At 42.2% G+C, this 14,663-nt stretch overlaps 1 protein-coding gene across 1 annotated transcript in view; it reads right to left on the reverse strand.

Moving 5' to 3' along the window:
• Positions 1-623: 623 nt before the first annotated feature.
• Positions 624-14,663, reverse strand: part of plxna2 (plexin A2) — a 274,068-nt gene continuing 260,028 nt past the window's right edge. Inside the window, exons 29-32 of the mRNA XM_033629173.2 lie at positions 12,619-12,788; positions 12,282-12,494; positions 11,827-11,977; positions 624-5,951 (exon numbers count right to left, since the gene is read on the reverse strand). Coding sequence (XP_033485064.1) covers positions 5,856-5,951; positions 11,827-11,977; positions 12,282-12,494; positions 12,619-12,788 — 630 coding nt within the window. The 3' untranslated portion in view covers positions 624-5,855. The remainder of the gene's footprint in view (positions 5,952-11,826; positions 11,978-12,281; positions 12,495-12,618; positions 12,789-14,663) is intronic.

The raw sequence follows: 14,663 nt of genomic DNA on the forward strand, positions 1-14,663 counted from the left end.
CTTCTCAGTCGTGATAATTAACACAGTCTAAGACACTGGAATAATAATAACACTAATTTCTTGAATTCTTTTGTAGAATATCTAATTAGATCAAACTGCTTTTATCTTTGTGAGGTTTTGAAACAAATGCCCTCTTATTCCTCATATTTCTGACAATAATTTGCTATAACATGCTCTACTATTTGTTCTTGCCCACAGTAATCACATCGACCTGTGTTATGTTTACCTGTTTTGAATAGTGTACTGTTTGGTCTGTTAGTAATGATGCTCTTGATGTCTGTTTTGCAGAAGCTAACTACCAAATCAGTGTGATTGTTTATTGCAGCCTCATTTGCAACTGAATCTGCCTTTTTATTCCCTTTGATACCAATATACGCTGGCACCCATAACGATATTACTGTACAACCCATCATTTTAATTCTGTTTTATGTTTGTTGTTCTATTGAAATGTCTGTTCTTTCAGTAACTGTAAACTAACAAGTTAGGAGCTGTATTTTGCCTCCTGTTTACATCCCCCAAGACATTATGGGAACTGTAGTTTCAATGTGTCAGGGTGTTTATGGTCCCCTCTTCCATATTTGTCCAAATTGGTAGATCGCTCAACAAAAAGACATGAATGCAGATTTCGGCTCTATGCAATTTTTAACCAGCAAAGTTTATTTATATATAACAACAGTACAAAGTGAATCCTTGGCTTGCAAAATAGGTGTGCTTCATATTTACAATAGGTACACAATAATATATTATAACAAAATCAAAGCAAATTAAAAAAACAAGAGAACAACCTTTTTTTTAAATACTTTAAAGTTTCTTACAATTTTCACAACACTTTTATAAAACAAGAAGAACAGACAGCCATTATTATTATCATCATCGTCATCATCATCATTGCCAGTAATTACTATTTTACAGAACTCCAGTGTCTACAAAGGGTTTGTTTACAATGTGTTTAAAATGGAAGGATACTCATTTTATACTCGGTGATATCTTGATACACTGATCGGGATTTCGATTCGTCTGTCAGATGCCGTAAAGCAAACCAAAAAAAAAATGCTGATTAAATGCTTTGTTTCGTATAAGGAATGACACGTGCCAGTCAAAACTACAACACCATCTCTTCGGCAACACGTTACACCGAGAGCAACATAAAAAAGTGCACAAAGCATCTTCAATTAGCAATCAGCTGGAGCTGAAATGAGGTTGTGTTCATGAGCATCTATCCATATCTCACACAACTGGCAGTCAAATGGGATTCTGCGCTGCAGAAAGAGTAAACAAACTTTTATTTTTTTCAGTTCAAACTGAATCAAAATGTTCCCAGAAATGAGTGTACAGCATGGAAACACAAAAAAAAGCTCTTTCACAAAGAAAAAAAGAAAAGGTGCATTCAGCTGTGATGCAAGACGTGTACAGATGGGCTTTCGGGAAAATTGCAGTTAGGCTAATGACGGCGTGGATCGATATGGAATACCAGGCAGAACTAAATTAAAATGCATGCAAAAATCACGCCAGACAAAAAAAGGAAACATCCTGATATAAATGAGAGGAGAAAAATCAAAGCCAACCAATTTGTGTGCGTCTGATTACGTTCGTCACATTTTCTGAATACAGGGGAGCTCATCTGAGAGTTGGAAAGACTCTAATAAACATACATGTTTTTTTTCATCCCTTGCAAAAAGGAAAAAAGGCATTTAGGTCCTGTTAAAATGATAAAAAGCATTACTCCATACAAGCAATGTGAGGTATGAGGAGGATACATTTCTATTTGCTGAGATTGGGAAGACACCTTAATCAAAAAGGAAGAAGCTTTATGTTTCGTGTATGATCTGTATATGTGCGCCATTGTGTACCTAGACGGGGGTCAGGGAGCGAGAAGGTGCTTTTTCAGATGAGGGAACAAATTACAACTACTTATTTTCCCACTTCTGCCCCCACTGGCCAGACACAGTAATAGCGTGTCAATCATCACCTCATCCTACATTTCTCCTTGCCTGTTAGTTTGATGTTTTTTTTCTTTCTTTCCATCTCCTGATCACACTGTGCACACAACTGACTCAGATCAAAGAGCAGCTTCAAAGCCGGAGCAGGAAACTAGAGCTAAAGGGGTTCTCTCTCTCTTTCTACCTCTCCCTCTCTCCTCATTTCTCAACACTTCTCTTCAAACAGCTCAGGCGAGCCGAGTGCTGAGCGAGGCAATGTCTGCCTGAGCCCGGCCGTACCCTCTTCACCTTCCCTTTTTACTTTATCTCGCTAAGACAGTTCTCAGCAGAGCGCCGGTGTTGGGTATCACCGAAAAAACTACTGGGCTCTGGAGCGCCGAAAGGACTGTGCCCGAGTCGAGGACTAATAAGATCAGGAACACTGAGCAGGTGGGTATCTAAGGCCACAGAGAGAAGAAGCACCTTTCACCCACTACTGGTGTTTGTCATGCTCTCAACACACACAACTGCAGTATACTGTGCAAACCTTTAATACTACCTATTTTCAAGTACTTGATGTAAACAACAAGCAAACACATATCCCGGAAGAAAATGAAATTACCGATCCAGAGGATGGAATCTACAGTTTGTTGTCATCCAGCTAGGAAGTCGGAAGGTTACATCAGCCTTTTCACTTTTGGTTTCAGTCAGGAGACGCGTCCACGTCACATGAAACATACTTATTTTTTATGCGTTTTTCATGTTTTGTCCCTCGTTCCCAGATCTCTGTCCTCCTGCTTATGTTTCGTACCTTTCATGAGTTTCAGAACTCAACGTTCCAGTTACATGAGCTTCAACTTTAACCGGCTCTACACTCCAAAATGAGAGCTTTGCTCCCTCTGTAAAGCATAAACCGATTTTTGACACATTAATGAGCTATTGGAAACAACAGGATCTTTTGGCACTTAGTCAAACTAAACCCACAACCCAGGCGCCAGAAAAAATGTTGGCATTGTACGTTTCTGCAAACCACAGATACATTACATCTGTGTGTTAGACGGGGTGCTGTGATCTGAACAGAAGAAAAAGAAACTGCTGAAATATGGGTAGGTCGTAAAATAGACATAACTGTTTCCTTTCTGGTTACAATTAGGGATGTTCGTTTCCGTTGATTTTCCTTCTGACAGTCCGACACCCATTAATTGGTAACGAACCGCTAATTTTTAAGAAAAAATGTGGCGCTCCACTGACTCAGGGTGCTTTCAGACCTAGAGTTGTCGTTCTTTTTAATGTTATGGGATGTACATGTCTTGCCTTTTATTTTATTTTCTGTTTGCTAACAAACAATCAGCTAATTACGTTAGAATGCAGAAGCATAGCACCCACTGCCCATCCTCCAGTCTCCAATGGTTAGCTAACGTTAGACTTGGCCGCTCTGCCATGTGCACCACCTGGGCCAGATGGGAGCTAACTGCAACGCCGTTCATCCGCAATTACCACTGGTAAAGCCAACCTGGTGGTGAAACAAGGTTGCAGGGTTAAACATGGTAACCACAACTCTGATCTGATGCTCAGTGTTAGATACATGGAAACGGAGAAAGCCGTACTCTGCGTTCATTTAATTGCATGATACGGACAAAATGGAGCAGTATCACTGAAGATCGGTGGGCGGTGTAGCGTAGTTCAATGCCCCCACTGAAAGAGACGACGAAGACATTTAAAAAATTGCAGAACGAATCAGTAATTAAGTAGAAATGATTCTCTGCCTTTACATTATTACGACCTCCTCCACTGTCGACATGTTTGTAGCTGTCTAAATCTTTTGCCCTTGCCCTCTACTGCCATCTAGTGGCTGAATCTGTGCCAACGCAAAGGACACATGGAAGTCTGAGGTGACATTTACAATATTTGAAACGGATAGTAGTGGATAAGTTGACGCTTTATGTTTCTTTCAACAACACTGTGGTAAACGTGTGGTGGGGTTAAGGTGCAAAAAACACATGTTTATAGTTAGGAAAAGATCATATTTGGGTTTTAAAAACCCGGTTGTAGTGGCACAATCATGGCTGGAGAAGTTGTCGATGTCTCTGTAACAAAAAATTTGTGACACTATCCAAAGTGGATTCTGACAGGTTGCTAGAAACATCCATAGTTGAGTGGCTAAAAAGCCGCTGGAAACACAGCTTGGCAGGTGAGTCTCGCCTTGGTGTCACGCAATCCACCATCTCTTTCACCTCTCAGTGACAAAGTCAGCTAGTATACTTTGCCACTTTAGGAATGTTGATACAACTGTAATGTATTTGTGGTTTGCAGGAACGTACAACATCATGTATTCTTCTGGCGGCTGGGCTGAAACCCACTGAGCTAAGCTTCTTATTGTCTGTGCGAGGACATGGGTGGTGGTCGGGTAAGATCTCCCATCAGCTAACATCAAAACTAGCCAACAAGAGCCGGGGCGACTCATTGGCACTTGATAAAAATCAAAGATGGACCCTTAGAACACTTCAGATGTGTGATAGCATGCATGCAAAGTACACATAAAGTCAATCAAGTTCCCAAAGAGATACAAACCGTGGTTATATAACGGAGAGTTTCAGCCTACGGAGACAAATTGCCCTCGTCTGGTCTCTATTAACTGCTAGCTGCATGTACTGCGCCGTGACGGCCACAGTGCGGACGGTACACACTCTCCTCTAGCAGAAAGTGATTTTGGGTAAATAATGTTTGGGAAGCAGTTGGACGGGCTGGAGCCAGGACGGACAAATGGAGTTGTTCACTTGACGAGCTACTGCAAATATCTACGGAGCTCAGTTCAACTGAGCCCCTTTCTGTTTGCACAACTCAAACAGACATACAAACAAACAAATTAAAAAACATTTGTACATTCACATACACTGATTGGCAACCGGTACATACACAGATGACCTAACTGCTGAAAAAAAGCCTCGGACACCAGGTTGATGCTGATTTAAGGTCATCTCCTAAAATACACTATCATCTCCGTCATCCTCAGGTTTAGGTGCAAGCATGCTGGCTGGACTGTGACCACCACGAGCGGAGTCCCGTCGACTCTTAGATGATGAGCACGAGTTTCATGTTTTCCTGTACACTTCTGGATAAAGAGCAGAGCAGTTTTGTCCGTGTCGTGTGAAGCATCAGTTCAAAGAGGGAGAAGTGAGAGAAGACATGGACCATGGCCTGCTTTCACCACCACGCCGCCCTGATGAAGCGTTACGCTCTTTATGTCTTTATACAACAACACTTCTGGGATCCTGGGTGGATATTTCAACTGCAACTGATAATATTCAAATGTACAAGTACAAAAATAAAATCTGAGAAATCTGAATGCAAACTCAGCTGTCCAACGTGAGAGCTGCTTCTCGCCTTTTTTTTTTTGTCTCCATTTCACACTCAGATGTGAGTTTCTGACTGAGTGGAGAATAAATCTGTTCCTCCATTCGCTCTCGCGGACTTTGCAGGAGTCTTCCTCAGTACGACACAAACACACACTCATGCACACACACACACGCCCCCCCCCCCCCCCCCCCCCCATACACACACGACATACAATTTCCTGTCAAACTGAGAGAAAATATCCTTTGAGAAAAAGAAACAAACAAAAAAATAAATAAATACAAGCCATGTTGTTGCCTCCTCTGCTGATGTTCCTTCCTTACGCCATTATCGGCTCCAGCTGCAGGGCCTCTGTTGCAGTCTGCGGGCCCTTAGCTGGCGCCATCATGGAAGGAGGTGAGAGAATCACAAACTAAAGCAGTTGTATGTCTGTCCGGCTGTGGATGCAGAGAGGTCCCAGGTCTGGTTCGTGGTTGAAGCTCCCACGATGAGAGGTAAGTAATGCTGGACCTTTTTTCGAGGAGGTCCTGTAAGAGACTGTGGTCCTGTCTCTCTCGTTCTCTCGTTGAGTTGCGGCCACTCTCAGCTCTCGAGAGACATGGCAGAGATGAGCTGCTCCACCTTGTAGGCCAACCTCTGCTTCCTTGCCTGTTCGTCCTGTTCCAGGGCCGCTGTGATCTGTACAGAGTGAAAAACTGTGGTCAAACACCAGCCATAAAAACACCACTGCATCCTTGTTGGTTCTCATTAGGGATGTCAGTTTCGGTTAATTTAGCCAGTAAATAGCCAAAGAGAAAACACAAAATGATGCAAAAACAAGAGGCCTTTCTTTTCTCTTCTCTCCATTGACTCAGTGTGCTTTAGCATTGCATTTCAAAGCACTATCTAATCATTCATTCACTCAATTACTATAGTCGCTTATCCTGTTGGGGGTTGCGGGGGGGCTGGAGTCTATCCTAGCTCACACTGGGCGAGAGGTGGGGTACACCCTGGACAGGTCACCAGACTATCAAACAAATAACACAGACACAGACAACCATTCACACCAGTCATCAATTAATCTGCATGTCTTTGGACTGTGGGAGGAAGCTGGAGTACCTGGAGGAAACCCACACTGACACGGGGAGAACATGCAAACTCCACACGAAAGGGCTCCCCACCCTGGGTTCGAAACAGGAACCCACTATTGTGCCATCCGCCTGGAAAATGTGATTGTACAATCCCATGACATTTTCAGGATTGCCATGACCCTGTATATTGCTTCATTTTGAGCCGCAAACTTCTTAAACATGGTTAACTATGTTAGCACCACTACCTCTGCTGAAGCTGCGAACAGCGCTAACAGTGCTAATGTAGTAAACAATGCTAAAGGAGGTTTGCAGCTGAAAATCGACTCACTGGGATGACCTGAGGGGGAGAACGGAGGCTGGGTGCAATGTTTCCACAACAACAATGTTGTGTCGGGACGGTGATACTAGCAGTAACTGCAAAATGAATGGGGCCGCTGAGTAGCTCCGGTCTGATCAAAATGGTGCACAGTGTAGAGCTGCCAAGACTAGCTAACAACCAGGGGAGACCAGAGGGTGGGCAGTGGGTGCTTCAGATTATTCCGACACCACATAAATGTAGAACGAGGCTGTGGAGGTAACTGGGATGTCTGCTACTCGCCCCTCAAAGAACGAAATAGTAACAGATCATTGGTCAGTGACATTTTTGTAACATCCTATTGAGATTACAAAGCCTACCATGTCAGTGGGAGGTTGAATCAATGAATCAAAATAAATATTATATCTTTATTAATGTAAAGTTATACATGATGGCTGGTAATGCATTGAAGAGAAGTCTTGCGGGGTGTGAAGCACTAGTTGTTGAACGTGCATGCAGGGGTGCAGCGTCAAACTCCCTGTGCTGATGCTGCTAACGGCGCTAACAGTGCTAACATAGTTAACAATGCTAAAGGAGGTTTGCAGCTTAAAATGGACTCATTAAGGTGACCTGGGGGGAGAACAGAGGGTGGGCACAATGTAATGTAATCACTAAATGAGCGACTAGCTAACTAGCACCCATGCAACCTAAATGGCGCGCAGTGTTAGCTTAGCGCAGGGCTAGCTTAACAGTGGAGACCAGAGGGTGCTATGTTTCCACATGTTCACACTGCTAACCAGCTGTCTGTCTCCCACCATATCCAGGTGATGGACAGTAGTAAACTGAAGGGTAGTAAAATTAACCTATAGAGCAACATGCGTAACCGGTCAATAATATTCTCAACGGTTAACTGATTAATGATTAACTGTTGACATCCCTAATTATAATACGTTAGATTTAATAGCAGATTCTTGCTGCAGTACAACCTGTTCTCTTAGGTTTCTATATGGACACCACATGAAAGAATGAAGAAAAGAATTACATCACTGTCTGTGTCTCTGACAACATGGAGAAATATTTGTGTATTAGCCTTTCCCCGTTTTATCTTCTGAGCCCATTTCTTGTAAATTTGGCATTTGTCAAGTCGGGTTCAAAAGGAATTCAGACAGGCTCTCCTCTTCATTCTCTCATCTGGTGTCTGCCTTGTCAGGATGAATCTGTGTCAGAGTGGCAGCACTGCACATGGCAAAGGCCTTTAATATGATCATAAAACAGCAGAAAATACTACAGTATGGGCCATGTCTTCATCACCTTTGATATGGATGTCAGTATCCACATGCAGTGGCTTTTACTTCAACATATTTAACATATGGTTTCTGGTTTGCGCCTGTTTGCCACCGCAGGTTGATTTTTACATCAAACTACAGCAGACTGGAATGCAACGTTTCACTCAATTATTCAGGATTCAAACAAAATATTAATTGACCACTCTTATGCAATGTGTAGTTTCAAATATTCTGAGGTAAGAAATGAATAATACATAAAAGCAGGGGGAAACTGTCACCCACAATGTAAAAAAAACAAAACAGAAAAGATGACAAAAATTAAAAAGGGAAAGTTTTTTCTTTACTCATGCATTGTATTAATCAGTCAGAGACTCAGCAAAGGCAGGGACACATAGGCTATATCTTCAGTAGCTAGCTAGCTAACCCTACACTTTTCAGGGTTTGATTTTGGTTTTGGAACAGGGAAGAAACGTATATCTTTTTCCAACCTCTCCAGGTAACGAGTATCATTAATACACGACGTGCCCCAGGCACAACATTTAGCTCCAAACCCACAAAACCAGCCTGAAAATGAAGGAAGTCTGAAACAATGGAGCACAGCTGTGTTGTTGTCGCACCTGGTCTGAGCCGGCCCAATGCTACGTTATGATTGGCTAGTCTGCATCCAGGGGCGGGACTTAGCGAAGGGTCAATTGACTGCATGTCTACATGCATCTGGACAGACATGGATGTAAACTGTAACTGCAGCTTGCCTGGTTGTGGAGGCATACAATCACGAGGCAGTAACTCTAGTTGCTAATAAAATTTGATGAAGACGTTTCCCTCTGTATTCTGCTGAAACATCATTTATATCAGCATCATCTCCGTCCTCCACCTGCCCTGCTTTGAGCTTCTGCTGCTCCATTCTGCTCCCTCTGACTTTATTTCCCCCCACACTCACCTGTCTCATTTATTGACTCCTGCTGCACTGATAGTATAAATTCCTACAAATAAATTATATTGAAATTATTAGTGTGTACAGTTTTTCTCAGGTGAAGTTGAACTCTGCTCTTATTAAATGATTTGGACTGTTTACTTCATTAACTGAGTAGTTCTGTGCAGCGTATTGTTTTCTTCCCTGTGCTTGGTGATCTCAGATAAATTCTCCTCTGAACTCCATCCTGAGCTCCTTCACTTGCTGATTTTACCTGGAGGGCAGTCCAAGGCGCTGATTGTGTAATGAGCTGCTGCCTCTGCAAATGAGCCACTAATTGCAGGCAGATTGCGAGCGCAAATTGAACAAAAGGCGTGCCGCAAATTTGCCCCTGCGCTTTAATGTACGTTTACCTTGCCCTCGGTGTTCCCAAGCTGTTCATAACTGGCGAAGGTTAGTGGGGTCAGCTAGGAGTCTTCAGTAGACTTCCCCAAAGCCCAGAGGTCTAGTGAGACCTGAGCTTAACAAGGCAGAGTGTCTGATCTGGAGAGTAGAAAGTGAATGTCTACAAGCTCTCAGCGTGCTGCTCTGTCCTTTTCGTCTGTGCCGAGTTAGAGTGGACTATCCGTTATATAGGGCTCTCATGAGCAGAATCATACAGCAACACACACACACACACACACACACACACACACACACTGTCAGATCACAGGAAGCGTAAAAAGGGAGGGAGGAAGATCAGGGAGGAAAGAGAAAGAGAGTGCATTTATGGAGACATTCTGCTTCTAATGTCAGCTCCTCCTCTGGGAAGCATTAGCCTGACCTTTATGTTGGACTACAATATCTCTCCCTCTTTCCCTCTCTTTCTATCTCTTATTTTCTCTCTCCTCCCCCTCCTTCCTGTACGTTCCTTCTCTTTTACCCATTATCCAGTCAGCTTCCCCTTTGCTCTCCATGAATCTCACACACCCACTTTGCTGCCTCTGCAGTTGCTGCTGCCTGATGCACAGAGACACATGCAAACTCATTTTGCACACTCCGCACATGTCGCGTCATCGCTCCTGCAGTGCCTGCTGCCTCGCTGAGTGCAGTGCGTTAAAAACCTCACCTAGCATTAGCGCTTCTTCATTCTTACTCAGTGCCTCACAAAGGGTCGTGTGTCAGGCTAACCGGGCCAGAGTTGCAGCCTACTTAAATGGATTTGGGAGACGGCAGTGGGAGCTGCACCTGCATACAGTGCTACAGATTAATAATAGATTGCTATCGGGGCCCGATGAGGAGGAGGAAACGCTCTGCCTGTAGCTGCCAGCCTTTAAGAGCACTTAAGCAGATGAGTGGAAGATGGTAGGTGGGCAGACAGATACTGTGTTCTGCAACAGGACAGGCGGCAAACAAAGGTTCACCATGCTATGGAGGGAAAAAAGAGAACAAGGATGTTGCTGACATGTTTTACAGACAACAAGCAGGAGTCAACTTTTACTGCATAAAAGGTGGCAAAGCTGCCAAAACAAAATCCTGAAAACAGTGATGGGTGGACCAATTGTTTTCACAGTATCTGTTTCTTTTAAGATGATACATACAAATTTATCAAACCTTTCGAGTTTGGATACTTTTTGCAAAATATGGTGTTGGGGGCCCTTCACTAAGTCCTGCCTCTGACAACAACACAGCTCTAATGCAGTCGTTTCAGATTTCCTTCATTTTCAGGCTGGTTTTGTGGATTTGGAGCTAAATGTTGTGCCTGGGGCACATTGTGTATTAATGATACTCGTTACCTGGAGAGGTTGGAGAAAGATATACGTTTCTTCCCTGTTCCAAAACCAAAATCAAACCCTGAAAAGTGTAGGGTTAGCTAGCTAGCTACTGAAGATACAGCCTACTGAATGTATACACATGCTGCTTTTGCTTTGTAATGATTATAACAGTGAAACAAAGACCGACCCTGCTGTACAGGAACCAGTGAAGGGAAGCAGGGAAACTTTGCTGATAATCAACCAGCTCTGTGTCATCACAGTGTGTGCAGATGAACGTTGTTTGGAGCTCCCAGTCCGTCTGGCGGCAGAGGTCCAGGTGCTGGCAGCAAACACTGTTCATGTGCACACACTGTGATGCCACACAGCTGGTTCAATATCAGCAAAGTTTCCCTTTATATTCATTGTCTTGTGTGGCGATCAGCAGTGATGTGGTGGTTCACTTTTACACTGTGATCTGTAGCCTATAGTTCGGCTTTAGCTTCTAACTATCTTTGTCTTTTTAACCTGTTGTTGCTGCTGAGTCAGTTTGACATCCTGGATATATCCTTCAAACACAGACTGTAGACCCCTCTGTCTGCTTCTCTCTGGAATCACTCTTTCATTTTTCCAAAAATATGATAACATTTCTTCAGGGAGTGCAGTTAGTTACAGTGTGGGCTCCATGCTTACTGGGACAGCTTGACAGACCATCACAAAGGGGCGGGGCTTAGTGAATTAACCAAAAATACTCTTGATATTAAATGTCTTTCATTTGTTGTTTCTATAGTGATGCATTTTTGCAGACAGATAAGGAAATGTTTATATGTCATATTTCTTAAAGGGAGTTTGGAATCATATTTTCCATCGGGAGCAGGATGGGAAATAATCTCAAAAGCAATCTAGTTGCAGTCTTACAAATATCAACTCTGCGAGATCCCCAGTCTTTACAAAATCTTATAATGTGTGACTAAAAACTCAAACTGTCTTTAGATGTGAGAGAGCATCAGACTAAAAGTCTTTCAAAGTCTTTTAGGGAATGGTAAGCATTAGCTGCAGTCACTATAATGATTCACGTTTCTTTTAACCTTCTTTTAAATACTCCTGTGCCATTTCTGCCTGCTCAGGATTTTTTTCTGCAAAACTGCCCCTCGTGAATTGGACGAACCTTTGTGATTCCTGCAGGAAGCATCAAAAAGAATTGTGCTTATATTAGATGTACATGTGTGAGTGCATGTGTGTGTGGAAGTAGCACTTACCTCCTCACTGTACTTGCTGACATAAGAGTAGATCTCATTGAGAGCACTGAGCATGTTAAACTCTGTGGAGTGGAGTCTGGCCTGTTCTGCCAAATAGGCATTCATGTCCTGGTCACTAATGGCTGGCAGCCGGTTGATGTCAGCGTAGTACCTGAGGAAGCAGACGAGAGGCATTACTCGCAGAGACCCAGACAATGTTATAGCTCAGCTGAGCCCTAAATTCTTTATACAGTCAAACTTTCTGAGCCATAACATCACTTTCACGAACAATGAATGCCTGGTTACAGCCGCTCACAAAAGGCTTTTTACACAATCTGGTTGAGAAGTGTTGGTAAGAAGAAAGAGAATTATGAATCTATTTCCCTAAAGATCCCAGTTTTTATTGTAAGAGGATACAAAGAAGACGTGACAGAGGGGATCAGAGCGGTGTGTAAAGCCAGTGCATTAGTTCCTACCTCTCTACCCAGCTCTTGTAATTGGGGATATCTTTAGCGTAGAGCAGCTTATTGGACGGGGAGTCTTTGCCCAGGCGGTGCTCTGAAGTGGAGCAGGAATCCATAAAGGTCTGAGCCACTACAGACAGACAGGCGTCCGTGATGCTGCTCTTATGGATGTCAAACACAAACTGCGGGTTCTTGATCACGTTCACCCAGAAACGCAGTGGAAGGCTGGAAGACGGAGACAAAGAGATTACGTCAGAAATTAAAGTAGCTGGTGTGAGTGAGATCAGGCAGGGCTAAAAAAAGATTCACCACGTGACCCTCTGTATGTGATATTACTTTTGTGTCTTACCAGTTGCTTTTCCACGTGTGACGTACGTCCGTGTCGTGTATGCCGTGTTTGTCTGCCTGCTCGTCCAGGAAGTCAAACATGTATTTGATGGCGAGGGGAAGAGTGCTCCCTCGGTGAACTGTACTAAACAACGTCTCAAAGAGATCGTCCACAAATTTCTGTAGTGTACCCTGGGAGAAGGAGAGTGCACAGAGGTTAGCAATTAATGGACAGCAAGAGACTCCAAAAACACGACCTGAATGCAGCAAATGACATGAAATACAGAGCTCAAATACTCTCTGTGTTGGTGCACTGGTGCATGTAACTTTGGTAACACTTTACTTGAAGGTATCTACATAAGGGTGACATGACACTGTCATAACTATGACATGAACATTATGTACATGTCATAAACATTTATGACTGCTGTCATTAAGTGTCATTCGGTTTTTGTAATGACAAGTTGACATTGTTTGGGTTGTCTTGATTATGACAACTTGACATTAATCAAAGTGACATTACCAGGAGCTGTCTTTGTCATGACAAGTTGACATTAAATTTGTTTGGGATGTCCTTATAATGACAACTTGACATTAACCAGGATGACATTACCAGAAGATGTCTTTATGTTAATGTCAAGTTGTCATAATCAAGACAACCCAAACAATGTCAACTCGTCATTACAAAAACTGAATGACACTTAATGACAGCAGTCATAAACGTTTATGACATGTACATAATGTTTATGACAAGTTCATGACCGTGTCATGTCATAGTTATGACAGTGTCATGTCACCCTTATGTAGATATCTTCAAATAATGTGTTACCGTAACTTTTAAATGTCATGCCATGTTTTTTCTTGTTACCTGCACCAATTTTTTTTGGTGGTTATTCGTTCACAGCTGCAGCCGAATCCGCCCAAAAGAAATCTAACATCTGTCTGTCAAACAGGTCATCTTTTAAATAACTGTTCAAATATGAGGAAATCATCAGTTTGATATAACATAATTTAAGCTGCCTTTCCCTATAATTTTCTTGAGGCAAGACATTCCAAGTGAAATCTTTTTTTCTAATTCACTGGAGATTTTGGGCTATTTGGCTTCCATAACATTCTTTATATAGGTGTGAATGTGAGCGTGAATGGTTGTCTGTCTCTATGTGTCAGCCCTGTGATAGTCCAGGGTGTACCCTGCCTCTTGCCCAGTGTCAGCTGGGATAGGCTCCAGCCCTCCTGCGACCCCTACCAGGGTAAGTGGTTATGGAAAATGAATGAATGAACATTCTTCACATTTTCTTTCAGACTAGTGGTCAGAAAACATCTAAAATACACAATTAGGTTTATTTTAGTTCAGATTTCTGTTCTGGAGATATATTCAAGGAGCACATGTTTAATTAGATAAAGCTCATTTGCATTTATAAACGTAACATTTCAGTAAAAATTGTCTTAATGTAAGTACTCAACTGGAGAAGTTTCATGGTGTTATTTATTAGTTTAACCTAGTGTCTTAGTTTTGGTCTAAAAATGCGTGGAATTTTACATTACATATCTTTACAGGCTTTCTCAAAATGATTTTTTTTTCTCACACTCTGAGCCAAAAATCTCAGCAGCATTTACATTCACCAAACTTTCATTTCTACACTTTCATTCCTGTCTACATTCTGAAGTTTTTCACAAAGGGGTTTGTTCGTGAATCATTCATGACCTGTTTAACAGAATATTTTATTCATAAAAACTTGCAGAAAATGACTTTTTTTTTATGGCTTTTGACAGTTTTCTGATTTTTTGAAAAAAAAAAAAAAAAAAAACATATCCAAATTTCCCTCTGTAAAAACCTCTGACTCTGATATAACAACCACTGAACCAAGCATTTTGAACCTGGCTTTATCCAGTGTTTAGATTTATGATCTGGAAATGTGTGAAAATCAGTGCATTTTTAATTAGGTAATGCCTCGTGTGCATACGTAAACATTAAATCTCATAAAACTTGTAGTATAAAAGATAAATGTCTTAATGTAAGAAATCAACTGGGGAAGTTTCATGGTGATATCCTGTAGTCAAATTTTT

Source organism: Epinephelus lanceolatus, chromosome 8 (genome assembly GCF_041903045.1).
Source record: "Epinephelus lanceolatus isolate andai-2023 chromosome 8, ASM4190304v1, whole genome shotgun sequence".
NCBI lineage: Eukaryota > Metazoa > Chordata > Actinopteri > Perciformes > Serranidae > Epinephelus > Epinephelus lanceolatus.